The following is a 26,404-nucleotide window of genomic DNA, read 5'->3' on the forward strand; positions in this document are numbered from 1 at the left end:
GAAATTAAAATGTACTCTAACTTGATGATCATAAATCATGGTAATTTGCTGTGTTTCTAAAATTAAGAGCTGCTAGCATGAAAATGGACCAACCTCAAGAAGATATGCCCTGAAACATGCTTTCTTGAGCATATACTTACTTCCTTGGCATTTGCCTCTTTCTTATAAAAACAGTGAAAAGTGAGGAGCTGCGCAACTTCATCTGTCAGCATATTCATTGCTTTTCTATAGTATGAATGATAAATATAAGCTTTAAACTCTCTTTTCCATCATAAAAAACAAACCAACACCATCTTTTTTTTTTTTTTGGCTTTAATTTGGTAGCAACTGTGCATTAGAATTGCTAGAATCATTGACTTCTCTTCATCCCCAGCTTCGACTTTTGTTAACTCACTTGTTCTAAGCTTGCTGATGGAGCAAGCGGAAACTGCTCTTGCAATCTACAAAGTTTTCCTGTAATGCATTTAGGTAAGATCTCAGGTCTGGCCTTCTAATGCTGTATCTAACTTTGAAATATTAAAATCATGCTTGAGATAAAGCACATGACTTTGTTAGTTAATTGCATTTGCATAGTTTCCTTTGCTATCTCCTATGAGCACTATGACAAAAATCAAGTCCAGTTTTATTTGTTTATTTTTTAAAAATATCTTCTCTCTGAAGAGTCCTACTAGAAAACAGGACTCAGGTGTGCTGCCTTGACATCAGCTGTGACACTGATTCTTAGATACTTTCTTAATTTTATCCCTTTTCAAGTTGTAGAAACACATCTGAGTTTCCTCTTTTAGTACTTCACAGCTTTCTGTTGCCTCCTCATTTCCTGTCTACAAGGCATTTGAAAGTCTACAATCAGATGCCTCATTTACAGCCCACTTAGCTATTTATTTTTATGTGTTGGCTTGGGAGCTTGTGGCTTTTGCCAGATGTGAGTCAAGAGGGAAGCATCCATTTGAGGAGCTGGAGGAGAACTCCTGTGTGTGCATATTGCTGTAGAGCTTAGTCCCCTAGCTCTCTTTGTACCTCTTGGACCCCACCTCTGCACTCTGAATCTTCTGCTGCATTGGTTTGGGTAGTATAGGTAATGCTACCCAAGGGGTAGGACTGCTTTCTTTTGGTAGGCAAAACAAAGAATGAGGTCTCATCTTTGTTTCCTAACTTTCCTTCCAATTCTTTTTGGGAATACCTACAGTGTACATCTTCTTTAAGAAACTTCTGCATGTGGTGCTTACCCAAAGCTCAGTGCTGAACAACTGTAGTTCTGCTCTTCTTTTTCTTCACACTGATGATAATAATGGAAATGTCAATATCAATTTAAGATGTCAACTAGAACCTTTGCTTTACCAGGAAAAGAAAAACAAATGGTGTTTGTATAACTTAAAAAAGGCAGAAGCTGGAGTTTTGTCTCAGTGATAGAGTGCTAGCCTAGCATGTATGAGGCACTGGGTTCAATTTTCAGCACTGCATATAAATAAATGAACAAAATAAAGGTCCTTCAACATCTAGAAGTCTATTTTTTTAAAAAGGACAGAGCCCTTTTTTAGGTGGCTATTATTTGTAACAGAAATCTGTTGATTGTTTTGACTTTCATTTAACCTGAAACTTCACTACTAAGTTATTCTGCATGGAACAGAGCACATGGCCATTCTTATATTTCCTTAAAGCATCTTGTCATAAAGCATCTTGTCTACTTATGGTATGCCATAACCAGAGAAGTTATTTCAGATATTATTTCCTTTCGAGAATTTGGAATTTATGTGTAATTTGGTTTGATGTTTTTACCCCTTTGTTGAAAAGAGGTATTTTTGTTTAAAATTCCTGAAGCTTTGCATTTGATGTTATATGTTTAGATAATTACTGTAAAAGCTAGTTAAAAAATATGCCACTGTGATCAGACAATGGTTAAACAATATAATTAAATAATCTGAAAGAACTGAGAATTTTTCATGGGTACTATGAAGGTACATTCCTCTTCCCCTACCACCCCCCACCACTCTGCTGCCACATGGTCCAAGTTCTAATTCTGTATGTCACTGGTGATGTGGATCAGCTAATGGAAAATGCTAAATGTGGAAGGTAAATTCAGTGGAGAAGCTTTAAATGCATTTCTTCAAACATGTATGCTCTGTTGAATTTTTTTCCTTTTTTTTTTTTTTTTTTTTTTTTTGGTATCAGGGATTGAACTCAAGGGCACTTAACCACTGAGCCACATCCCCACCCCTATTTTGTGTTTTATTTAGAGTCAGGTCTCACTGAGTTGCTTATTACCTCGATTTTTTGCCGAGGCTGGCTTTGAACTTGTGATCCTCTTACCTCAGCTTCCCAAGCTGCTGGGATTACAGACATGTGCCACCATGCCTGGCTGCTCTGTTGATTTCTTGATGAAAAGCTCACTTTTCCCTGTAGAGCCATAAAGAAATATTATTTTAACCATGTAGCCTAGACAAGGAAATTTTCTTATTTGAGCTTTTGCTTTTTAAATTTGGCAGGTACCATTCTTTGTAGAATACTTCATCCACCATCTCAAATATAATATCACACTTTGATTCAAAGAAGTGGGTCATGGCCTAAAGCTTAGTAATCTGTGTACATATGGGACTTCCCCCTTTGCTGTCTGAAGAGAGAAAATGATGCAGAGATGCCCAGGGGGCTTCTGGGTGTGTCTCCCAGCTCCTATGAGGTCACTTACTATGACCTCAGCTACTTCTGTTAGAAATACACCAAACAAAAACTTAAGCAGGTGATTTCAATCAAGTCAGCTGGAATGCACTCATTGCCAGGTGATAGTTAGGATGTGTGTACATTCTCTTTCCAGAGTTGATTCTGTTAAGACTGTTTTTGGATGGGGTGTTTGAAGCTATTTACAATAGCCTAACCAGCAGGGTGTTCAGTGTGTGACGTATCCTCTACTCTCCAGTTTACAAATACTATAGGTTGAGATAACAATACCTCATATGTGCATTCTACTTGCACTTTCCAGCATTCTTCCAATGTTTAGAAATCATTTAATTTGCATGTTAGAGAAATGATTTTATGTTTACTTCAAACATACCACCTAATATTATAATCTGAAATTATTTCTTTGAGTTTTAGATTATCCCTTTCCCCTTACAGATAAATCTTTTTATTCATATTAAGGTGGTATTTATGGGTTTATCTATTCAGAAAATAGTTAACCTAACTCTTTTACCTTAACTTCAGTGTCAAGAAGGAGATACTTTTTAAAACTTTGAAGTGCTTATTTGGTTTCATAGCACATCACATTTATAAAGTAACTTGTGATCATATTTTATGAAAAATAACTGACAAAATAAGAAATCTTAGTTTGGCCCTAAGAAAGTTTATTTTATAAGCTTGTTGCTTGTTAATTTAGCTTCTTTACCATTTCTTGTTCATGGGCATGAAACTAGAAAGTAAAAACCCCCTCTTAGCATGCATATGGATGAGTGTGTATACATATATACACACATTGTATTGTTTTTATGACTTGATAGTTCATTTTTAATTATGAGATAGTAATGAGAAATAGTCTCCAAATAAATCCATCTTACTTAAAATTGCATAAAGTTTTCAGATTCCCTGGTTTGATTTCTGTGCTTTTTGTTCCTGGATTTTATAGTCCAAGATCATTTGGAGGGTTAGATATGATGGAAATTAAGATAGAGCATGTACTTATTCATTTTTTGATGTATCTATGTATTAGGACTCCAGGTATCATTATTATCTGTTATTGTATAAATAATATGTGAAATATGTGGAATTAATTATCCATATTTGAATGTTAGAAGTATCCCAAAATTTGCATAACTGTGTTTATTTCTATGGAGTCTACCTTTTCCAATCACCATATGTGACTGTTTACATGTAAATTAATTGAAGTTAAGCAAAATTCTTAACTTCAGTTCTTCATTAATACAAGCCATCTGTTAAATACTCAAAAAAGTTAATGTGGCTAATGGGTACCATATTGGACAGCAGAGAAAGAATATTTCTACCACCACACAAGTTCTATTGGACAGCATTGGGCTATATATATTGGGTGTATATACACTGTATTATTTATTAACACTGTAGGGAGTTGGTTGACTTGGAACAGTCTGTTTTGTAAACCTTCACAGAGTGCTGAAGTAAAGTAATCTGAAGAATAGAGTATATATCCAAATGTTTATGTACTTCCATTTTTCTTTCTATACATTTCGACTTTAATCCAGCTCTAGTATTTTATGGGTCCATCACCTAATATCTTGGCATCACCGTCTAACACCTAAGTGAGGGTAACACTAAAATAGTTTCTGTGGCTGCTTATAAGCAAAATTATGCCCCCTTCTTAGTAATAACCTTATTAAAATATAATTCACATACCTTTTTTTTTTTTTTTTTTGTGGAGCTGGTGGTCAAGCCCAGGGCCTCAAGCGTGCCAGACGAGCATTTTCTCACTGAGCCACATACCCAGCCCTTAAGTTTGCCACTTATACAGTGGCCTTTGTGTCTGGCTTTTTCACTTAGCATAATGTTTTCAAAGTTCATCCATGTTGTATCAAATATCAGTGCACTTTATATTTCATTATAGATTAAAGAATATTCTGGTCCATGGGTATACATTTTGTTTATCCATTAATCAGTCAATGGATATTTGGACTGTTTTCACTTTTATTTAGCCATTATAAATAATGGGTATAAATGCTGCTTATAAGTTTTTGTGTGGACATATGTTTCCAGTTGGGTATATACCTGGAAGTAGAATTGCTGAATCACATGGTACTTTTATGTTTAATATTTTAAGGACCTGACAATATATTTTGCAAGATGACTTGCAAAATGATTCCGACATTTCCCATTCCTTTCAGCAAAGTATGAGGGCTCCAGTTTCTCCACATTCTTACCAACACTTATTATCTTTTTTTATTACAGCCATTCTACTGGGTAAAGGTGGCATCGTACTGTGATTTGGACTTGTATTATCCTAATAACGAATGATGTTGTGTGTGTTTTCATGTGCTTCTTGACTCTTTGTGTGTCTTATTTTCAGGAAATGTATATATCCTTTGTTCATTTTAAATTGCCTTTTTATAATTGAGCTGTAAGAGCTCTTTTTTTACATTCATCATATAAGTCCTTAGATATAAGGCTTACAAATATTTCTCTCTCATTCCTCAGATTATCTTTTCACTTTCTTTAATAACATCCCTTGAATGATAAAGGATTTAATTTTGACAAAGTTCCATTTATTTATTTTTTTCATCTATTATTGTTTTTACTTTGGGCATCATAGCCAAAAATATCATTGCCTAACCCAATGCCACAAAGTCTTAGTTTTTTGTTTTCTTCTAAGAGTTTTATACTTTCAGCTTTTACATTCAGAACTAGTATTCACTTTCAGATAATTTTTTGTGCATGGTTTGATGTGTGGGTTCAACTTTATTCTTATGCACATGGATGTTCAGAAGTCAAAGCACCATTTGTTAGAAAGACTATGTTTTGCCCATTGAGTTGTCTTGGCACCTTTGTCAAAGAAAAAAAAATCAATTAACCATAAGTGTAAGGGTTTATTTCTAGACTTTCAGTTCTATTCCATTGATATAAATGTTTATCCTCTCCCAGATTATACTGTATTGATTGCTGCAGGGGCAACTTTGTAGTGACTTTTGAAAAATATCAACTCTTCAAGATTGCATTGATTATCCTTCATTCCTTGCATTTCCATATGAATTTTAGAATGAGCTTATCAATTTCTGTTTTTAAGAAGCAGCAGCTAAAATTTTTATAGAGGTTTCATTGAATCCATAGACCAATTTGAAGAGTATTTCCACTTTCACAATATTAAATCTTCTAAACTATAAACATAAGATATCTTTTTAGGGACTGGGAATGTGGCTCAAGCGGTAGCGTGCTCTCCTGGCATGCATGCGGCCCGGGTTCAATCTTCAGCACCACATACAAACAAAGATGTTGTGTCCGCCAAAAAATAAATAAAAATTTTTTTTCTCTGTGGTACTTCCTAGTTTTTAGTGCATGTCTTTTTGCACATGCACTAAAAACTAGTTTTTAGTGCATTGTCTTTTTGTGTTAAATTATCCCTAAATATTTATTCTTTGTGTAATTGACCTATGTCAGTAGTTAGTAGTTAGTAGTTAGAATCTATTATGAATAGATTTTTCCCTCATTTTGCTTTCAGACTGCATATTATATATATGTAGAAATACATTAATGTTTTTACATTGATCTTATTATATCAGCCTTGCTGTACTTGCTTTGTAACAGGTGATACTAAAGAAAGAAAGATGTGCTATAATTTAAAATAAATTTTTTTTCTGTATTTTTCTAGGAATTGTGGCTGTAGGATTCATCAATGATGCTATAGATGAAGGAAATCCTTTGAAGACTTTAGATACCTTGATGTTACCTAATGCTAAGATTAGAAATGTGGACCCTAATCGTGCCCAGCACTACCAGGATGTTTTACACCATGCAAAATCACAGAAACTCATGGTAGGTTTTAGTATATTTGTTTCTTTTAAGTTTAAGGCAAGGTTGGGAACAGGAGGGAAGATTTTTTATTTTAAATTTCATAAACTTTTTTCCCTAGTGAATCAAAATGGAAATAATAAGGCTATTCTTTTCCTGATACTAAACTTTAAGGGAATGCTAGCTCCAGAGACGATTACTGCTTCTATTCTTTCACTAAAAACTCAGTTGCAGGTGACTTCTTGTTTCTAATCCAATTCTTGGATCTTTCTCAGGTATATGCTGTGTGCATAGTACAGTACATAGCCTTTGATAGGGAAGAGGGGATAAAGATACAGGGGGATGCATGGTACCATTTGGGTGTTCTCTGTTCTGATCCACAACATACTTAGGAACTTACTGAGGTAGTATGCATTCTTTCATAGAGCAATTAAATAGAAGAAATGACTGTGTAGTGAAATGAAAAAGAGATTGAGAGATGGTTGGGATTGTTATGGTCTAGAATCTAAAGAGAAGTTACCATGGAGGAAGGACTGTAGCTGAGGCAAAAGGGTGAGAAAGAGTTGGGTAGGTGGGTGGTTCGCAGCATGATGCAGTCAGGTGTACTTCAGTGCTCACTGGGAACCAGCATCTTTTGGTCTGAGCATGGTAGGTAGCTTGCTTGGCTGACTTGCTTTTGAAGAATAGTGGTGTTTATCTGGATGCAAGCTTGTGTGGAGATTGGCCACTTTTAGAATTGTGCTTGGATAAGTGTTGAAACCTGTATGACCTGTTACCTGAGAAGGGAGGGTGGTACTACCTGGGACCTAGGTGAAAGGGTAGATATCTTCTGTGTGTAAGTCTTTAGACCCTAAGACCTACCTTATCTAAGATAGGAAAAATATCCTTGGTTAGAAAAAAAGCACTGACTGAGCAAGTATTGTTAGGCATGATTGTATTTTATGTATATTATCTTATACAATCCTCTTAACAAAGCAGGAAAGTCTCCTTTCACCATCATTATTGCCCTCTTATGGATCATAAAGCAAACCTTAAATCACTTGTCCAAAGCCATCCAAAAGACAATTAGTTCTGGGACCACAACCCAGGTCTGCCCGATTCAAAAATAACATTGCTGTGCATTCAGACAGATGGAAAGAGATGTTTATTGCACCTTTGTTTGCAATAACAAAAGACCAAAAATTACTTAAATGTTTCAAGGCAAAAAAAAAATACATGCTTCTACATAAAAATGAGAGACATATCAATGGGAGCAGGAGACATGCACACTTGTCTATGTATGAAATATTTCTGGAAGGAGATGACTTCTAAAATATGAACTAGAAGACTGAAGGAGATGGGAGACTTCTTTTTCTCTGTCTTTCTACTGTTTGGATTTTTAAATTTTTAGAATGTGTTTTTAGGAAACACTGAGTGTTTCTAAACCTTTAAAGACCAAAGTATATCTTGCTCACTTGGAGGAAATGATGCCCCAGGGTGGAGCCTTCTGACCTTCCAACAGGATTACAAAGTGCTCTCTCACTTCATGGAAATCTGCACAGCAGCTGTGGAGTGGTGCTCTCACCTGATGTAGACTGAGTTTCAGGATGAGTGCTTGTCCAGGTACTACCATTGAATGGAAGAGTGAGGACCCAAACCCAAGTCTCATGCCCCCACATCTAGGGAGAGGGGATGGGGCTTCTCCTTGCTATTCCCATGGAGGTGACTGTGTCCATGCTATAAGGCAAACTCGTGAACATTGAAAGAGAAAATTATTTGTCTTGAATACAGGCACCATTTAGATCCTGGCTATGTGACCTAGGTCAGGTTACCACATCTCTATATGCTTATTTTCAAATGTGTAAAGTAAACATGATACCTGTCTTACAGGATTATAATGAGAGTTAAATGAAATTATATAAAATATATACAGTAATATTATATGAACAATAATTACATATAATAACATTAATTATAAACATTTGTATGTGTGTACACACACACACACACACACACACACACACACGTACAGTTACAGCATTTAGCATGAAACCTGGCAGTGTTCCCCCACCAAACAAAGAAAAACCCAGCTTAAATAATATAGCTAGTAGTATATGCACCTGTGGCTGGCTACCTTCCAAGGGTGAATAATGTCTATATCATATTATAGGGTCCTTATTAGATACAGGATCTGCTCTGTCAACACACCTCAGTTCTTCTCTGCCTACAATGGGTATTTGTCTTTTGAGGTGAGCCCAACATCACATGACCAAGAACTTTTACAGGTGGTATAGGCCCTCTCCAGAGCATTCCAGTCGAAAGCTTTAGAACAAGATGAACACTCAGGCTTCCTATGTGTGGAAGCTACAGCCTCAATGGTGCAATCAGAGCTTTAAATATGGAGGACAGGGATCTGATGCTACCTCAGAAGTCAAAACACTTTTGACCTATGAAACTAGGAGCTTGAGCTATATTGGCCATTGCTGACAAATTCAAAACACTAAAATTTCAAGGAAATACTCGTTTGATTAAATTACTATTTTAAAATACAGTTTACTTTCTCAGTTCATTATTATTTATTTATTTACTTACTTAATTTTGGCACTAGGGACTGAACCCAGGGACACTTACCACTGAGTTACATCCCCAGTCCTTCTTATTTTTTAATTTGAGACAGGGTGTCACTAAGTTGCTAAACCTGACCTCAAATTTGCAATCCTTCTGCCTCAGGACCCAAATTTTGGTTTATAAGTATCTGCCAAGGTACTCTGAAGTCCATTATATTTTAAACTTTTCTCAGTCTGTTCTTTTCCCTGGAAAAATCTGTTTTTGTTTGTTTGGCTGAGACTTTTTTTAAAAAACATAATGTTTTGATTGATGGAAATTTCCAGTGTCTTTTTATAGGGTGTTTCAGTGCCTTGTTTTTCCAAAGATTGAACTTGAAAAATAATAGAAGAGAATTACATTGCTGGTATTATCCCTATGGGTAAAGATGTTACAAAATATATAGCCATTAAAGATCACAATGGATAACATCTTCACAAAAGGATGCTTAACGATTGGGGACAGTGATATAAGTTAGTGAGTATTCTTGATCCTTTTGAACAGTGTAATTGTGTAGGCAAAATTATTTTTTTCTTTTGGGGACAAAATTGATATACATGTAGCAGAGTAGAACACGTTTTCTTTGTCTATCCAATATAGGCAGTGAATTGTGAGCAGTTTTAAAACGGAAGGCTTTGCCTGACAGCATATGAAATACACCCCACCAAAAAGTTCTGATTTACTCCTTGTATATTTACTCTATACAAATTAGGTATGCATTTAACAAGTGAATATTTCTACATTTTTTGGAATCTTGAAACTTATTTTAGATTCGCTTTTCTTTGCTTGCTCTAATGTTTACCAGATTAGGCTCTAATATTTCACCTTCTATCTTATCCCTAAGTCAAGAGAAATATAGTTATTTACCAATGGAAATATACTGAAAGTTTATAACACAATACTATCTCCCCATTAAAATTATAAGGAAGAAAAATGGAGGCACTATTTTAAATCTCTAAATGACCTATGAGTATATTCTTAGTTTAACTCCCTTGCTTTTTTTGTTTTAAACATGCCCAACCAGAAATGAGGTCATCTCATGCAAAGTATATTGCCTCTTCCATGTGAATTGAATGGGCTTCCATGCTATTTAGATGTTTGGGGATTTTATTCTTTCACTTATTTGGCCACATGATGTGCAAAGCATGTAAAATGTACACACTATGTGAATAGTTGTTATGCTGTATTGTTAAGGGAGTGACAACAAGGGGAAAGTCTGTACGAAGTCAATACAGAGGTAGTCTTTTTTTAAAAAAAAAAATTTGTTGATTGACCTTTATTTATTTATTTTATTTATTTATATGTGGTGCTGAGACTCGAACAGTGCCTCACGCATGTCAGGCAAGTGCACTACCACTGAGCCATAGTCCCAGCCTGGAGGTAGTCTTTTTTAAAAATGTTTTTGATCCATAGTTGGTTGAATCTGCAGATATGGAGCCCACAGATATAGAGGGCCTACTGTACATAGTGCTTAATTGTTTGTGGAACTAATATTAGTATAAATTGAACTATACATAATATCTACATAATAGAAAATATAAGAAAGTGCCTTGGAAGTTGAGATGAGAAAAATGACACTTCTAACATGAGAATCTGGCAAGGACTGTCCTTTGAGGACTTCCAGAAATGGCCAGAATTAAGGCAAAGATGTTAGAACTAGTTTTCCAGCAGAGGCAGAGGTAAAAAGAGGAAAAATTAACTTCATGGCAAAGCAAAAGATTTGACAAAAGGTTTGACATGGCAAAGTAAAAAGTTTGACTGGTTCAGTGACTGTGATGGCCTGGCATATGACTTCTCCAGATACCCAGTTGTTCCCATTGAGATGGTAAGCTATCTTAAATAGCAGCATCATTAAAAAAAAAAAAGAAGATCTACAATGGCCAAGTTGGTGTGGAAGATAGTCACATGAGTGGGTCTGGTCACAAAGAAGGTGTTCCACAGCATTGGCTGGTACACCACTCATAATACCAGGATATAGATGGCAGAAATCAGCTTGGTACTTAAGGAACTTCGCAGGTACTCCATGGTCACATTATTGACATGGAAAGTTGAAGCAGTTTCATCAAACTTTTCTCCTCATTAACATTCTTAAAATACTGAAGTATGAAGTATTTTAAAAAAAATAATTATTAGTACTTTTTTCAAAACACCTTTATTTTATTTGTTTACTTTTAAGTGGTGCTGAGGATCGAACCCAGTGCCCCCACATGCTAGGCAAATGCTCTACTGCTGAGCCCTAACCCCAGCCCCAATTATTAGTACTTTTGTAACATTTAATATTTGAAGCATTATTTCTTAGAAGGTAAAAAAGTGGAGCTAGAGAATAGAGCTCCTTGCACTTTGTATATGTTGTCCTAACTATATGTGTTTTCACAGATAGCTTTCCATGATCTTAAAATAATCTCACAACTCTAAGAAGTGCAGTGATCTACAATTTTTGACATGAGAAAATAAAGGAATGGATCTAGACAACTATTTATGCTGCTCAGGCATAGAGCTATGAGATAGGCACCATATAAGCCATCAGTAGTGTTGTAGTAGTAGGTAGCATGGTGAATGATGAGTATAATATTGCTTGGAGCAAAGCAAATGGTAAAAATCACAAGGATAAGGAGACTTGCCTTGATATAACTCAACCATCTATGATCATATGTTCCAAGTTTGTGGATGATGTTTGTATAACAGTAGATTATAACCACAAATGGAATTAAGAATCCAAAAAAAGCTAAGAAGATAAAGTAGTAGAACTGGAAGAGAGGTGAAGACTTCTCACATGTGTTGTAGACATCATGGCAGGTGGTGATATCCAGCTGGGGAAGATAATATTTCTGCTTCATAATGAAAAATGGCAGCATATATAAGAAAACCGTTATCCACACCAGTCCACATGCTAGCAAAAAATAGGTGCGCTTGGGCAGTCTTCGGTATATGAAAGGATGGACAATGGCCAGGTAGCGGTTAAGGCTCATGCAGGCAAGGAGCAGAATGGAACAATATATGTTACCATAAAAGATGACTGTGATGGCCCGGCACATGACTTCTCCAAATACCCAGTTGTTCCCATTGAGATGGTAAGCTATCTTAAATGGCAGTGTCATTAAAAAAAGAAGATCTGCTATGGCCAAGTTGGTGTAGAAGATAGTCAAACGAGTGGATCTGGTAACAAAGAAGATATTCCACAGGGTCACAGCGTTGGCTGGCACACCAATCAAAAATACCAGGATATAGATGGCAGGTATCAGCTTGGTACTTAAGGAACTTCGCAGGTACTCCATGGTCACATTATTCACATGGAGAGTTGAAGCAGTTTCATCAGGGCACTTCATTTTTACAGTTGTGGTGGCTCCTGTCCAGCCTTCAATGGCAGAAGGGGGGAAATCTTCAAAAGAATTTGGGGGAAATCCATGAAAGGTCTTAATAGTTAGGGTTGGTTTTACCAAGTTGTCTGAAACATTTTCCTTGCCTGTAATGGAAATATTAACATATGATTTGGTGGAAGGCAATATCATAAAATGAAGTGCTTTGTACTACATAATTTCTATAGTTGTAAAATTTAGGGTTATTTTTATCTTAAAAAACATTATAGATCAGGCAATCCTCAGGCATGTATTTAGTACATATAATATGCCCTAGAACCATGTTAATCCATGTATGAACATAAACTAGATGGCAGCTCCTTGCCTGTAAGGAGTTTATGATGCTATTGGAAGAAACAAAAATAGGCCACAGAACATGTTGACTATAAGCTATATAGGTATTCAGACAATAGCTAACAGATTTGGGCATTTAAACAAAATGTCAAGGAAAAGACAAAACTGAGTAAAGATACCATGGCTTATAAAGAGATGGAATTTATAAATAGATTAATTTTATCCTGCTGGTGATGCATGGGCAAAGGCATAATATAGGCTGGCATAGGATCTGGGAATGCTAGATGCTAGTTCAGCAAATGTTTATTGTATGCTTATATGCCAATGGTATAAAATTTTCAATGAACTCCATAAATACAGAAGTTGCATGTACATCTTTGAACAGAGGAATGACCATTGTGCTAGAATAAAGGTACTCCTACACACAAAGATCCCACCTGCTAATCCCTGACGCCTATGAATATGTTACCTTACATGATAAAGGGATTTTGCAGGTATAAATAAGAGACTTGAGATGTTAAGGGACTTGAGATGGGGAGAGTGTCCTGGATTGTCCAAACATGGGCTAAATGTAAGAGTCCTTATAGGAGGGAGGCGAGGGACATAGAAAGATAATGTGTGCTACTAGCTTTGAAGATGGAAGAAGGAGCCTTGATCCAAGGAATACAAGAAGTTTCTAGAGCCTGAAAAAAGGCAAGGAAGCATTCTCTCCTACAGCCCTGCCAACACCTTGATTTTAAGACTTCTGAGCATCAGATATATCAAATAATAAACCTGTGCTTTAAGCACTGAAATTGTGATTATTTGTTATAGCAGCAATGGGAAGCTAATATAACCGTGATTTTGACTCATGTTTAAGATGACTTTGGTGCTAGCATACTAGAGAACAGATTGTAACAGGAAGAAATTGGAGACAAGGGGGCCTAATAGGAGGCTGCTATAATTATTCAAACTTTAAGGAATGGTGAGTAACTGAACTAGAGCAAATCACATGGAAAGGTAATGAGCAGAGCTCACAGGGACTTTGCATCTGATAGCAGTGGAGGAGCAGGAGGCAAGCTAACTCAGAGGTGCCTACTCTAGATGACTTGACAGAGGAGGATGCCATTACCTGAATTTAGGACAAAAGACAAGAAGCAGATAAGGGAGAAATTAAACCCTGTTTTTAGTATTACTGAGGTGCAGTTGCTGATGGGATGTTAGTATGTAAAATGCCAGCAACTGGTTAGATAACCAGATGTGAAATCCAAAATTCCAGGAACCCAAATTAGAGGTATGGATTTTTTTTTAGTCTGTACAGAGGCTATCATTTAATTTAGAAGGAGTGGTAGGTATGGCCTACCAAGAGATGTGAGAAGAATCCAAAGGCAGACTAAGGAAAATGCCAGATATTAAGGGGAGAGAAGACAAAGGAAGAAAATCAGAAAATGAAATTGTTAAAATAGCTTAAGATATTAGAAATGAATATTTTAAAAGGAATGAAACACATAAACTATATACTATAAGTTTTTGGCATTACTTGGCATGTTGACATTAATAATCCTAATTTTTGAAAGGGCAATTTCAAAAATAAATAAACCTCAATATGTAAACTTTAATATGCAAATAAGTTTCCCATAAATTAATCCTGGACGTTTATGGAGAATACATTCTCTCTGATTTATAATGACCTTCTAGATGTATGTATGTGCCTTTATGCCTTATAAAAACCTCTTGTCAATTTAAAATGCCAGTACTCTACCAGATATAACTCACCACATGACCTCTCAGTTTCTTTGTGTTGAATACTTGAGATTAAATGTGGAAAGCAGTATGGAGTTTCCTTAGAAAACTTGAAATGGAACCATGATTTGACCCAGTTATCCCATTCCTTGGTCTATACCCAAAGGACTTAAAATCAGCATACTACAGTGACAAAACCACATCAATGTTTTTAGCAGCTCAATTCACAAAAGCCAAGCTAAGGATACAACCTAGGTGTCTTTCAACAGATGAATGGAATTTTTTAAATGTGGTATATATACACAATGGAATATTACTCAGACATAAAGAAGAATAAAACTATGGCATTTGCTGGTAAATGGATACAAGTAGAGAATGTCATACTAAGTGCAATAAGCCAATCCCCAAAACTAAAGGCCAAATGTTCTCTCTGATATGTGGATGCTAACCCACAACAACAGAGGGTGGGGAGCGAAAGAATAGAAGTCCATTGGATTAGACAAAGGAGAATGAAAGGAAGGGAGGTGGGAGTAGGAAGAATAGTAGAATGGATCAGACATAACTTTCCTAGTTTTGTTTTTAAATACACAACCAGGGTGACTCCATATCATATATAACCACAAGAATAGGATCCTAATTAGAATGGGTTATGCTCCATGTATGGATAATATGCCAAAATATGTTCTACTACCTTATATAACTGAAAAGAACAAATTAAAAAAAATATTGAAGTTAGTGTCTACCAAATTGTTCATCATTCAGAGCCAGTTGCTCTTACTGTTCTAATCTCTAGCGGCTTCCTCCCAGGGGAAATTGAAGCCTGCCTTATAACTCTGAGATTGCATAAACTGATTTCAGTGGGTAAGATGGAGAAAATGTGATCTGAACAACTGGAGACCTAAAGGTGATCAGATGTCACTAAAGGAAAGGTGGATTAGATAAAAGGAAAGAATTTGGAGGGCAGCACTCTTCAGGGTCTGTGTTTAGACATGATCACTGAAGGGATGCTATTAGACATTTGAACTCAACTGCACAAATCCTTCATTTTTTTTTTTTTTTTTTTTTTTTTTTGGCATTTGGGAAAAGATCTTGGGTCTTATGTGACCTAAGGAGAGGTAGATTCCTGTAAAGAAAGATAAGCAGAAAGCTAGAGAATGGTAACTGCAGACCATGCTGTACAAGAGATTTCCCCTCAGGATCTGATAAGAGAGCTGTTGAAACCAAGTGTTTGTTAGTTTTCAGAAAATCCCTGTGATTAAGCAAGACCTGGTGCCTGTGGGCATGCTCAACAGTGACTCATTGGTAGAAAAGTTGATTCGAATCCAATTTTCCATGAGAATTCTGGATCTGATTCCACTTAATAAGTCTTTTAGTCCTCAGAGTCTGATCTTAAGAATAGTGTTTATCATTAAGTTTATTTTTTAAGTTTATTTGAATTCTTTATATATAGGTTTCCATTTGGCATCATGATTGTGGAATGATTTCCACCTGGGAAAAGGCCTTGGAGAGGGGCTAGTCCACAGGGAACCGATTTCCATCACCATGGATGGGTTCTCCCTTTACATCTTCCCCTGACCCCGTCAAAGAAAACAAACTCACTGCCCTTTACTTTGTCTTTGTGTGTGTGTGTGTGTGTGTGTGTGTGGATGGAAACAATACCTTTATTTATCTTTATGTGGTGCTGAGGTCGAACCCAGGGCTTCACACATGCTAGACAAGCACTCTACCACTGAGCTACAACCCCAGCCCCACTTTGTCTCTTCTTAAGTTCCCTATTTTCACTTTCACCAAACCGTACTACCGTCTTTGAAAGAACCCCCCTCATCAACCTCGTTTCTTCCGCAGCAATGCTGCTCAACTTTTTGGTTCATTGATCCCAGAGTGAGTACATGTTTATCCTCTCAAGTGCTACACTATCTACAAGTTCCCTTGGCTCTCTCTGTGGTGACCTAATGACCTCCAACTATCAATTTAAGCAACATTCCTTTACTTAGGGTTTTTGTGGTGGTGGTGGTGGTGGTGGTGGTGGTAGTGGTTTAATCTGGGGCTTTTTCTGCCTTGTACCCCTACCTCTCCCACTCCTACCAATGTAGTGGAGTGTGACCTAACAGTAAAAAAGTTGTGGATATAGCTTCATCCCAAATCATGGATGGAACAATGAACTTCAGAACAAGTAGGGTAGCAGGCTAGCATTGTGATAGGTAAAACAGGAAACATATTCATGATAGCATAACAGTATTTGGAAATAGTATTTCTAAAATTCTAGAAGTTCATTTATAAGGGTAGAGAGGACTCCCTGGCACTATTCCATTTTGGAAACACTAATGTATTGGCATCACAAGCTACTAAAGGCAAATGACTCTTTCAGGCAATATTCTTGTTTCCCCCATTTGTGTCTCACCAGAAAGTATAAACACAGGATTTTTTTTTAATCCCTTGAAAAAGTGCTGTCTTTTCTAATCAGAGGAAATTCCTAAGAAACACAGAACTTCTCATAGAGAAAGTTGTTTCTTGACTTAATTGTAGTTGTCTAAAATCTTGACAAGGCAACACTTTTAAATATCAGGAGATATTAGTCTTTGATGAAATTTGACTAGAGAGCCAGGTGCAGTGGTGCTCACCTATAATTCCAGTGGTTCCGGGGGCTGAGACAAGAGGATCACGAGTTCAAAGCCAGCCTCAGCAAAAAGCAAGGTACTAAGCAACTCAGTGAGACCCTGTCTCTAAATAAAATACAAAATAGGGCTGGGGATGTGGGGATGTGGCTTAGTGGTCGAGTGCCCCTGAATTCAATCCCTAGTACCCCCCCTAAAAAAAAATTGACTGGTGCACAAACTGTAGTTTCTGACTTCCATGATCATACCTTTTGATAACCAAGATCAGCCTCTACAGTTTTTGTCAGATGCAAGATTAGGTTCACTTGGCTTTTGTAATACAAACAAGTCCCCCACCCTCCTACTCCAGAAGAAAAGAGCTTACCACTTCCACAAAACATGGGTGACAGAAGAAGTAGTCGAGCAGCTGTAAAGATGAGGGCTTTCATTTCGATGACTTGAGTCCAATTTCTCTAACGTTATCAAATGTGTAAAATCACAGAGCACAGTTTCCCCTCAATTCCGTATGTTAATAACAAAACCTTGTTCTGTCAGTAGAAGTGTGCTACCCTGGCCTGTATGGGCAGGAACTTGCCTGAGTCCTCTGCAGGGGAAGGATGTGACCAACTCAATGTTTCAGTATGCATGACTCAGGCTGAGCTTCTGAGCATGTTTCGTTATCCATGAAAAAAAAAATCATTTAACTCTTACCCATACCCCAAAATCTGATCTGAACAGAAACTGTAATTTTCACCTGGTGTGTTTATGTACATTTTTAAAAAAACAACAGAAAGTAGAGAGCCCTTTACAGAACTAAGCTGAAAAACAGATGCAGAGCAGCAGTTAGCTTTGAAACTGTCCCATATCTCATTTTACCCATTTTAAAAGTTACTTTGTAGTTGAACAGTCAGAAATTATCCTTAACTTTATTCTGCCAGCTATTTCAAATTTTAAGAAATTAAAATTGTTTAGGTGCTTGATTTCTTTCAAAATTCTGTGTTGCCAGACACAGGGGTACAAGCCTATAATCCCAGAGGCTCAGGAGGCTGAGGCAGGAGGATCAAAGGATCAAAGCCAGCCTTGGCAACTTAACAAAGTTCTAACCAAGTTAGCAAGACCCTGTCTCTAAATAAAATATAAAAAGGGTTGGGGATGTGGCTCAATAGTTAAGTGCCCCAGTTCAATCCCCAGGACCAAAAAGAGAAAGAAGAAAATTCTTTGCCAATGTCTCATTGGTCTGAACTTGTCACCAGTGCCTGACCAGAACTTAGTTTTATATTTGTTGTTGTTTGGAGAAAGAGGAGTCACTTGTTTGCCATAGTTCATGTGTTCTGAGCCATTTAGTAACTCTATAGGGTCACATAACTAGAGAGACCCATCCCCGACCAACACTATTTGGTTGAATTGAAATCATAATGGAACATTGAAATGCAGAGGACTCCATAAGTGTTGGTTATACAATAAGATTTTTTAAATTGTGATAACATATACATAAGTAAAATTTTCCACGTTAACCATTGTAAGTTCATAGTTCCAATGTGTTAAGTATATTCACATTGTTGTACAACATATATTAAGCTTTCATGAGTAGTTATTTTCTGGAGAGTACAATTTAATGCACAATAAAAAGAAAGAAAGAAAAAGCTGCACTATGATTAACAAAATGAACTGAATTTTTGCCTATGATTAACAAAATGATTAAACTCTAAGCCAGTCAGCCTACTGGCTATAAAAATGTGGCAAAATCAGAAAACTAAATTTTGTGAGACTTGAAAGGTAAGAGATAAAACTAGGAAGGAAGTGATATGTGTACAAACATCTTAATTAAGTTTAATCAAATCAAGATTTTTACAAAGGTTGATGTTTCATACTTCAGCTAAATAATATATGTAACACAAAGTGAGATTGAAGCTATTATATGGCAAAAAAATAATTTTTAAAAATCATTAAGACATGAAGACGTTTTTTTGTTGTTTAAAACGTTTCTAGAAGTCATCTAAATTCAGGAGTTTGTGGCTTGATTTGCACATGCTCTGGTTTCTGGTCATTTAATTCAGTTGTAACTCACATGTTGAACCTGGCTGTATAGCTGAGGTGGTAACCTAGCCATCCCATAGTCTTCTAGTGAGTAATTGAAAGGAGACCCTACATTTTATTGTTGTAGTTGTTGGTTTGGGCAGTGCTTGGGGGATGGAACCCAGTGTCTCACATATGCTAAAAAAGTGTGTTCTATCACTGAGCTATACCTCCAGACCAGCATTTCACTTTTACCTTGAATTTGTGTTTAACTTAGTTCAGCACATCACACTTTAAACTGTTGATTTTGATTTGGCTTTGCAAAGTCTTGCTTTAGATTAATTTATAATATTTTAATCTTTGAAGTAAGATTATAGGATTGTGACTACGTTCTCTTCTGGCAGAAGTCAGTGTGGTGCGTCTTCTGCAGTAATCAGTTATAAATGAACATAATATCCTTCAAGAAAACCCTGAGATGGACATAAATGAACTTGTATGGAATTCAGTTTATAGGCTGTTCCTGGGGAGTGTTGGGTCTCTTTGGACTTAGAAATAGAGAACAGGTAGTCCAGTTTCTGTTGTCTCCTCCTCCTCCTCCTCCTCCAGGCTTCTCCTCACCTTGCTTCCTGATTGACTATAACACATCCAAAGTTTCATTTAGAAAGAGATGAAAAATACTAACAACTGGTGGCTCCCATGTGACAGCCATAACTAGAGATGATTGAGGAAGCATATACCACGCCTTCCCCAGAACTCTATTAATGACAATGATGCAAAAAGAAATGGCCTATATTTTATCTCATTTTCAGAGCCCTTGGCACATGCAAGTTAGAAGCCTACCAGAAAAGCTGGTAAATGTTACTTCTTCTTCCTCCCCCTCCCCATCCTTCTTGAGTCCTAAGTGATGGAATTGGTTCTGTATGGTTGCAGTACCAAGTCACTTGTTTCCATTTGTCATAGCCTTGATTCAGAATTTAGAACACAGCACTTAATCCCTACACATATTTAAATGTTCCCATTTTTTTAAGTGGAATGTCATATCTTTCCTGAAAATATTTCATTTCCTTGGATAAAAATTTCTTGCTATCTTGGACAAGTTTTTATAAATCTATCCAGGAATCCCATTTAATAGATCCCAGGACCACATTTGTAGCAGTCTCATCAGGACCAACCCAAAGGAAAATAGTGAAAATCATTCAGTACTTTTTCATTGCTGCTATCACTTGCTTTCAAATGCTAGCCTTAAACTACTCTTTTCTTCTGTTGCAACTTAAGACCCCTACTATTGAACACATGGTCCTCCTTGATCATGTGTCTACAGCTAAGATTGCCCCAATCATAATTACTTTAAAATATGTATTATCATTATTTCTTGACACATCTATCTCTCCCACTAGACTGCCAGGTCCTTGAGAACAATCACAGTGTTTAAATTTTTATTTTTGTCTCTCTCTCTGATAAATGCTGAAAATATCACTGTGTTTCCCTTAAATTTAAAATATTCCTTGGCACATAGTTTGGAACTGATGGTTTTTGAATGCTTAGGGGAGAGAGTATTTGACTAGGTAGCCAGGGAAGACTTTTTGGATAAGGAAGCATTTGAATTGAGGCCTGAGTGATGAGGGGAAAAGAGCAGCCACACAGAAAGGGTAGAGTGCTGTAGTCTGAAGGAAGCTGGTGTGAAGTTCTGGAACAGGGAAGCAGAAGGGTGTGAGGTGAAGCTAGAGGAGTAGGCAAATCAAAGCCCGTGAGAAGAGGCTTTGTGCTCTATGTTTCCTTCCAACTGCAGGGGAAGGTTGGGAGAGGTTGGCTGATGAGTGGGATGATGAGACATCTGTTTTGTAGATATCCTGTGGCTCTATGTCGAGAACCACCACGGGACAGAGCAAACTTGGAAGCAGCAAAAGCAAATAAAGGGACCAGTGTAGCTGTCTACTTGAGAGACGAGGATGGGCCGGACTCAAGGGAAGGAGCAAGGAAGGGAGAAGTGGTCAGATTTGGACTCTGCTCATTAATAGCATGTGCTTTATATGGCAGGACTTGATAACTGTTGAATGAGAATTCGTGGAAGTTATAGTAAGATGACTCTGAAAAGCAGTTCTTGATTCCATCCCATAACCACCTCTGATACTTTTCCTAGGATCTTGAGAGTGCTTCCAAAGCTCTTTGGCTGGATGAGATACAGCAAGCCATCGACGAGGCCAACGTGGATGAGGACAAAGCAAAACAATGTAAGCACCTGCAGTCTTTTGCTTGTTTTTGGAGCTATGCCTGAAGTCATATAGCTTTTCATTCCTGGGATAATTTGGGCTCTCTTACCAAGTTTCAGTTCTTAGATGTGTACTTATATAAAAATACGATTTTGATTGCATATTTTCAGTGAGTAACTGCTTTTCAGAGTCATCTTATTATAATTTCCATGAATTCTCATTCAACAGTTATCAAAATTTGATGATGTTGCTGAATAAAATCCAGGAAATTAAAAAAAAAATACTTTGTATGCTCTTGAATTTTGTAAGTGAATCAAATCCTTTTTTTTTTTCCTTAATCCCTAGAAAACTAGCCCATACCTGCTCCATAAATGAGTATTCTCTTCCATGCCCTCCACTGCTAGGTTTTTCAGAGAAACAAACTAATAGGGAGTAAGAGGGTGTACAGGTATATCTTTTAAGGCAGGCTGACAGGATCCAGACCCTTATGGGTGTGGTTACTGTCATGACCCCAGAGTCAGAGCAGTTAATTGGAATAGTTTTGGAGAACTATAGAGTTGTGCAACTGATCATGGTATTCCAAAATAGAAATTGACTGGTAGTTTACTAAATTCTTATTTCTGTACAAGTATGTGTTAGTCAGCTTCTAGTTGCTATGGCCAAAATATCTGACAAAAACAACTGAGAGGAGGAAAAGTTTATTTTGGCTCAAGTGTCATAAGGGTAGTCCATGGTAAGCTGACTCCATTGCTTTGGACTCAAAGTGAGGCAGAATATCATGGCGGGAAGACATGGTGGAAGAGTTCTACTCCATTTATGGTGTCCAGGAAGCAAACTGAGCAAGGGAAAGGGGCTGCGGGGAAGATGAACCCTTCCTAGGCACGATCCCATGATCCACCTCCTCCAGCCTACCGTTAACTTCCAGTTATTCTAAATCAAACTATAGAATAGACTAATTAGGTTACAATTCTCACAATCCCATCATTTCACCTCTGAACATTTCTGCATTAACCCAGGAACTTTTAGGGAACACCTTATAACCAAAGCATAACAAAATAGAATGAGTTCTAAGTCAGGGAAGAAAAGTCTAACTTGAAATATAAAGAGAGTCAAAGCCCCTCAATTCCCAGACTGGATCTAGTTCGCAAACTCAAAACCCTTCGAATGAAGGAGGAGACCAAGTCCCCTTGAAGAAGTATGACACCACACTGCCCCAAAATTATACTTTTAATCTTTCTATCATCCTCCACCAAACAGGTCTTGTCTGTACCAAGCTGAAGTAGGGGGAAGAGCATAATCAGACTCTGCAAGGACTATTAGATACTGACTCTGAACCAACACTAACTCCAGGAGACCCACAGTGTCACTCTAGTCTACCACTCAGAGTAGGAGCTTTTGGAAGTCAGGTGATCACTGGAGTTTTATTTAGTTCATACCTATCTCACAATGGATCCCAATGGGTCCCCAAACCCATCCTGTGGAACTTCCTCAGTTTTGAGGTGCCTAATTGGGATGGACACACTCAGAAACTAGCAGAATCCCTGCATTTGTTCTAAAGATTAAAGTCTTTATTTTATTTCTAACCTCAATCCCATCATTTTTATTTCAAACCTCAATCCCATCAACTTTCATGGGGGAATAGTAAGAAAATTCACCTGACAATCTGAAATAGCTTCTAAATTGATATTACTAACAATCTCCATATATAAATCTCTACATAAATTAAAACAAGAGTCCTAAAAGTATATTTCATTAACCTGCCCATACTTGGCATAATTAGATTCCATTGTAGCAAGTTAGCATGCTGTTGAAACTGCTTACTGTTACTTCACAGATGGACTTTCAAACTTTGGAAGCTTCTGTGAGGAACATCTGGTTTCTATTTCCTTAGCTTGGAAAAAAAAAATACATGTATTACTCTAATCTGAACTTTATACACTTAGAACTTTGAAGTCGTTACTTTCCAGTACTCTACTACTCAAGGGGAAAAATACACACACACACACACACACACACACACACACACTCTTGAGATGTTCGCATCAGAGATCTAAATTTACATACAAAAAGATTACAGTTCAGATGGGAACATAGGATGTTTAAATTTACATATGAAACCAAAGGCAGCCTTAGTTTGAAGATAGCTACTGGATTGTAATATAGAAACTTCTTTTTCATTTTTAGTGGTACTGAGGATTGAGCCCAGGGATGCTTTACTACTGAAATATATCCCCAGTCCTTTTTTTCTTTCTTTTCCTGAAACAGGTTCTCCCAAAGTTGCCCAGGCTGGCTTTGAACTTATGATCCTCTTGCCTCAGTCTCTTGAGTCACTGGGCTTGTGCCGTTACCCGCTTGTGCCATCATGCTTGGTTTATATAGTTGTTGTTACTTATCAGAATTTCTTGAGTCTTTATAATAGATTGAATAATGCAGACACTCAAATAGTCTAAAATAATTATGACTTTTTTTTCACTATCAAGGTAGAGATTATTGTATTCCTTTTATTCATTGTTCTTAGTTTGGCCTGCAAATGTTGGTTCTTTTTTCACACTGAGACTCATGGACCTATAGGCAATAACAATGAGAGGTTTTCTTAAATATTTATGATTTTGTACTCCTTACTTGCACATCTGAGAGCCTATCTTATCCTTCTGCCCCGTCCCTTGCAAGGGTGGCTGCACTCTCTCCTACATTAGACAACAACACGAAATTATTTTTTGAAGTTAACCATCTTATTCAGACATTGAAATGAGAATTTTTTGGGTTTTCAGCAAAAATTTAATCATACTTTTAAAAGTGTTCTTCATCCTTTCCACGAAGGCTTGAAACAGACTCTGGCCACATGTTGTAAGCATCTCAGATAATTTGATAAAAGAAAATGTGCTGACCCATATATTTCCACAGGCAAGATTTAAAAGGGCAAGGTAACTCAAGTCTCCTTCATTTGGGCTCCATGTTCATTTTCAAGAAACTGCAGTTTCTTGCTTGTTTAAAATTTGCCTCAACATCGACTCCTTAGAGCAATGTTTCTCAATTTTTTTTTTTTCATATTTGTACTCTAAGGAATCTTTTAAAATATTTTTCCATAATCTCTCATCATGAAATTTTAGTACCACAGATATATTGTGTATCTGTTTAGGTACTGTACATAGGATCTGTGCTTTATACATAAAAAGTTATTTTTTTCCCCTACCTCTTCTCCCCAAAACAAGTATATGCCCTATTGGAGGTTATATCTCCTCTTTGGGAATGCACTCCAAAGACAGCCTGCTGGCATATGTCTTAAGATATAAAGCAAATGCTGTCTGGATCTCTTAGGAGATTTATGGTAGGTCTCTTAATTCATTCCCCAGAAGAAACATATCTGATTTTCTGGAGGTCATTTATCTAACATCCTCAACTGTCTGGGACTTAACCACAACCCCCAGAATAAGAAAAAAAAAAAAAAAAAAAAAAAGACCATCAAAATAGACATTTCACAGCCTGTGCATTGGCTCTACTTTCCTCATGGGGGACCCTAGGCAGTCATGTTGGGCCCATTCATTCTTTTTATAGGTATAACGCTCTTATGGATGTTTGTCTCTCTTCCTGAGTCAGAGCACAGCAAAAGCCACAGATTACAAGATGATAAAGTGTGTGGGCTGCCATAGACAGGCATGCAGATATCAGGAGGAAGCAAAAGCTAACCGTGAAGGAAGAGGGAAAAACTGAACCATATGAGTTTGAGATCATTTAGTGCAGAAGCAGATAGGCCCCCAATCTGCACATCCTTGAGAGTATTGCTCACTGTTTCATGAAAAATTTTTAATGACATAAAGCACTCTTCTAGAAGCTCTCAGCAAACATTAAACACCTACCATGTAATACAGACTGTGAATACAATGATTAGCAAGATGCAACTGCTCTGTTAGTGTTTTTTCCCAAGACATGTTTTAGATTTTCATGAGAAACAATACTATTAAGATGATGTTGGGGGCCAAGGACCTGAACAGACAGTTCTCAGAGGAGGACATACAATCAATCAACAAGTACATGAAAAAATGCTCACCATCTCTAGCAGTCAGAGAAATGCAAATCAAAACCACCCTAAGATACCATCTCACTCCAGTAAGATTGGCAGCCATTAGGAAGTCAAACAACAACAAGTGCTGGCGAGGATGTGGGGAAAAGGGTTCACTTGTACATTGCTGGTGGGACTGCAAATTGGTGCGGCCAATTTGGAAAGCAGTATGGAGATTTCTTGGAAAGCTGGGAATGGAACCACCATTTGACCCAGCTATTCCCCTTCTCGGTCTATTCCCTAAAGACCTAAAAAGAGCATACTACAGGAACACTGCTACATCCATGTTCATAGCAGCACAATTCACAATAGCAAGAGTGTGGAACCAACCTAGATGCCCTTCAATAGACGAATGGATAAAAAAAAATGTGGCATTTATACACAATGGAGTATTACTCTGCATTAAAAAATGACAAAATCATAGAATTTGCAGGGAAATGGATGGCATTAGAGCAGATTATGCTAAGTGAAGCTAGCCAATCCCTTAAAAACAAATGCCAAATGTCTTCTTTGATATAAGGAGAGTAACTATAAGAACAGAGTAGGGATGAAGAGCATGAGAAGAAGATTAACATTAAACAGGGATGAGAGGTGGGAGGGAAAGGGAGAGAGAAGGGAAATTGCATGGAAATGGAAGGAGACCCTCAGGGGTATACAAAATTACATACAAGAGGAAGTGAGGGGAAAGGGAAAAAAAATATAAGGGGGAAAAATGAATTACAGTAGAGGGGGTAGAGAGAGAAGAGGGGAGGGGAGGGGGGAGGGGGGATAGTAGAGGATAGGAAAGGCAGCAGAATACATCAGACACTAGTATGGCAATATGTTAATCAATGGATGTGTAACTGATGTGATTCTGCAATCTGTATACGGGGTAAAAATGGGAGTTCATATCCCACTTGAATCAAAGTGTGAAATATGATATATCAAGAACTATGTAATGTTTTGAACAACCAACAATAAAAATTAATAAAAGAAAAAAAAAGATGATGTTGGTACAGGAGGTGGACCTGTGGACTAGTTCCTTGAACATCAATGTTTGATGATAAAGAACATTACTGTATACAGGAACTTTGTGCTTTCATAGTATTGTCTTTTAAGGAACATTACATC

The 26,404-nt window shown here is 37.1% G+C and overlaps 2 protein-coding genes across 2 annotated transcripts in view; one reads left to right on the forward strand and one right to left on the reverse strand.

Moving 5' to 3' along the window:
• Iqgap2 (IQ motif containing GTPase activating protein 2) overlaps positions 1-26,404 on the forward strand; it is a 283,578-nt gene that overhangs the window by 187,233 nt on the left and 69,941 nt on the right. Inside the window, exons 13-14 of the mRNA XM_076856095.2 lie at positions 6,320-6,483; positions 21,165-21,255. Coding sequence (XP_076712210.2) covers positions 6,320-6,483; positions 21,165-21,255 — 255 coding nt within the window. The remainder of the gene's footprint in view (positions 1-6,319; positions 6,484-21,164; positions 21,256-26,404) is intronic.
• Positions 11,336-17,545, reverse strand: F2rl2 (coagulation factor II thrombin receptor like 2). Its single transcript, XM_076856096.2, has 2 exons — positions 17,394-17,545; positions 11,336-12,505 (listed from the first exon to the last, which is right to left on the reverse strand). Exons 1-2 carry the CDS (start codon positions 17,455-17,457, stop codon positions 11,454-11,456), a joined length of 1,116 nt encoding a protein of 371 aa, XP_076712211.1. The 5' UTR covers positions 17,458-17,545; the 3' UTR covers positions 11,336-11,453.

This window comes from Callospermophilus lateralis, chromosome 5 (assembly GCF_048772815.1).
Source record: "Callospermophilus lateralis isolate mCalLat2 chromosome 5, mCalLat2.hap1, whole genome shotgun sequence".
NCBI classification, from domain to species: domain Eukaryota; kingdom Metazoa; phylum Chordata; class Mammalia; order Rodentia; family Sciuridae; genus Callospermophilus; species Callospermophilus lateralis.

Excerpts from the sequence above, each read along its gene's own strand:
- F2rl2 (XM_076856096.2), bottom strand. The coding sequence starts at position 17,457 with ATGAAAGCCCTCATCTTTACAGCTGCTCGACTACTTCTTCTGTCACCC. Across the intron at positions 12,506-17,393 it reads ACCCATGTTTTGTGGAAGTG|GCAAGGAAAATGTTTCAGAC; the intron begins GTAAGCTCTTTT and ends TTTCCATTACAG.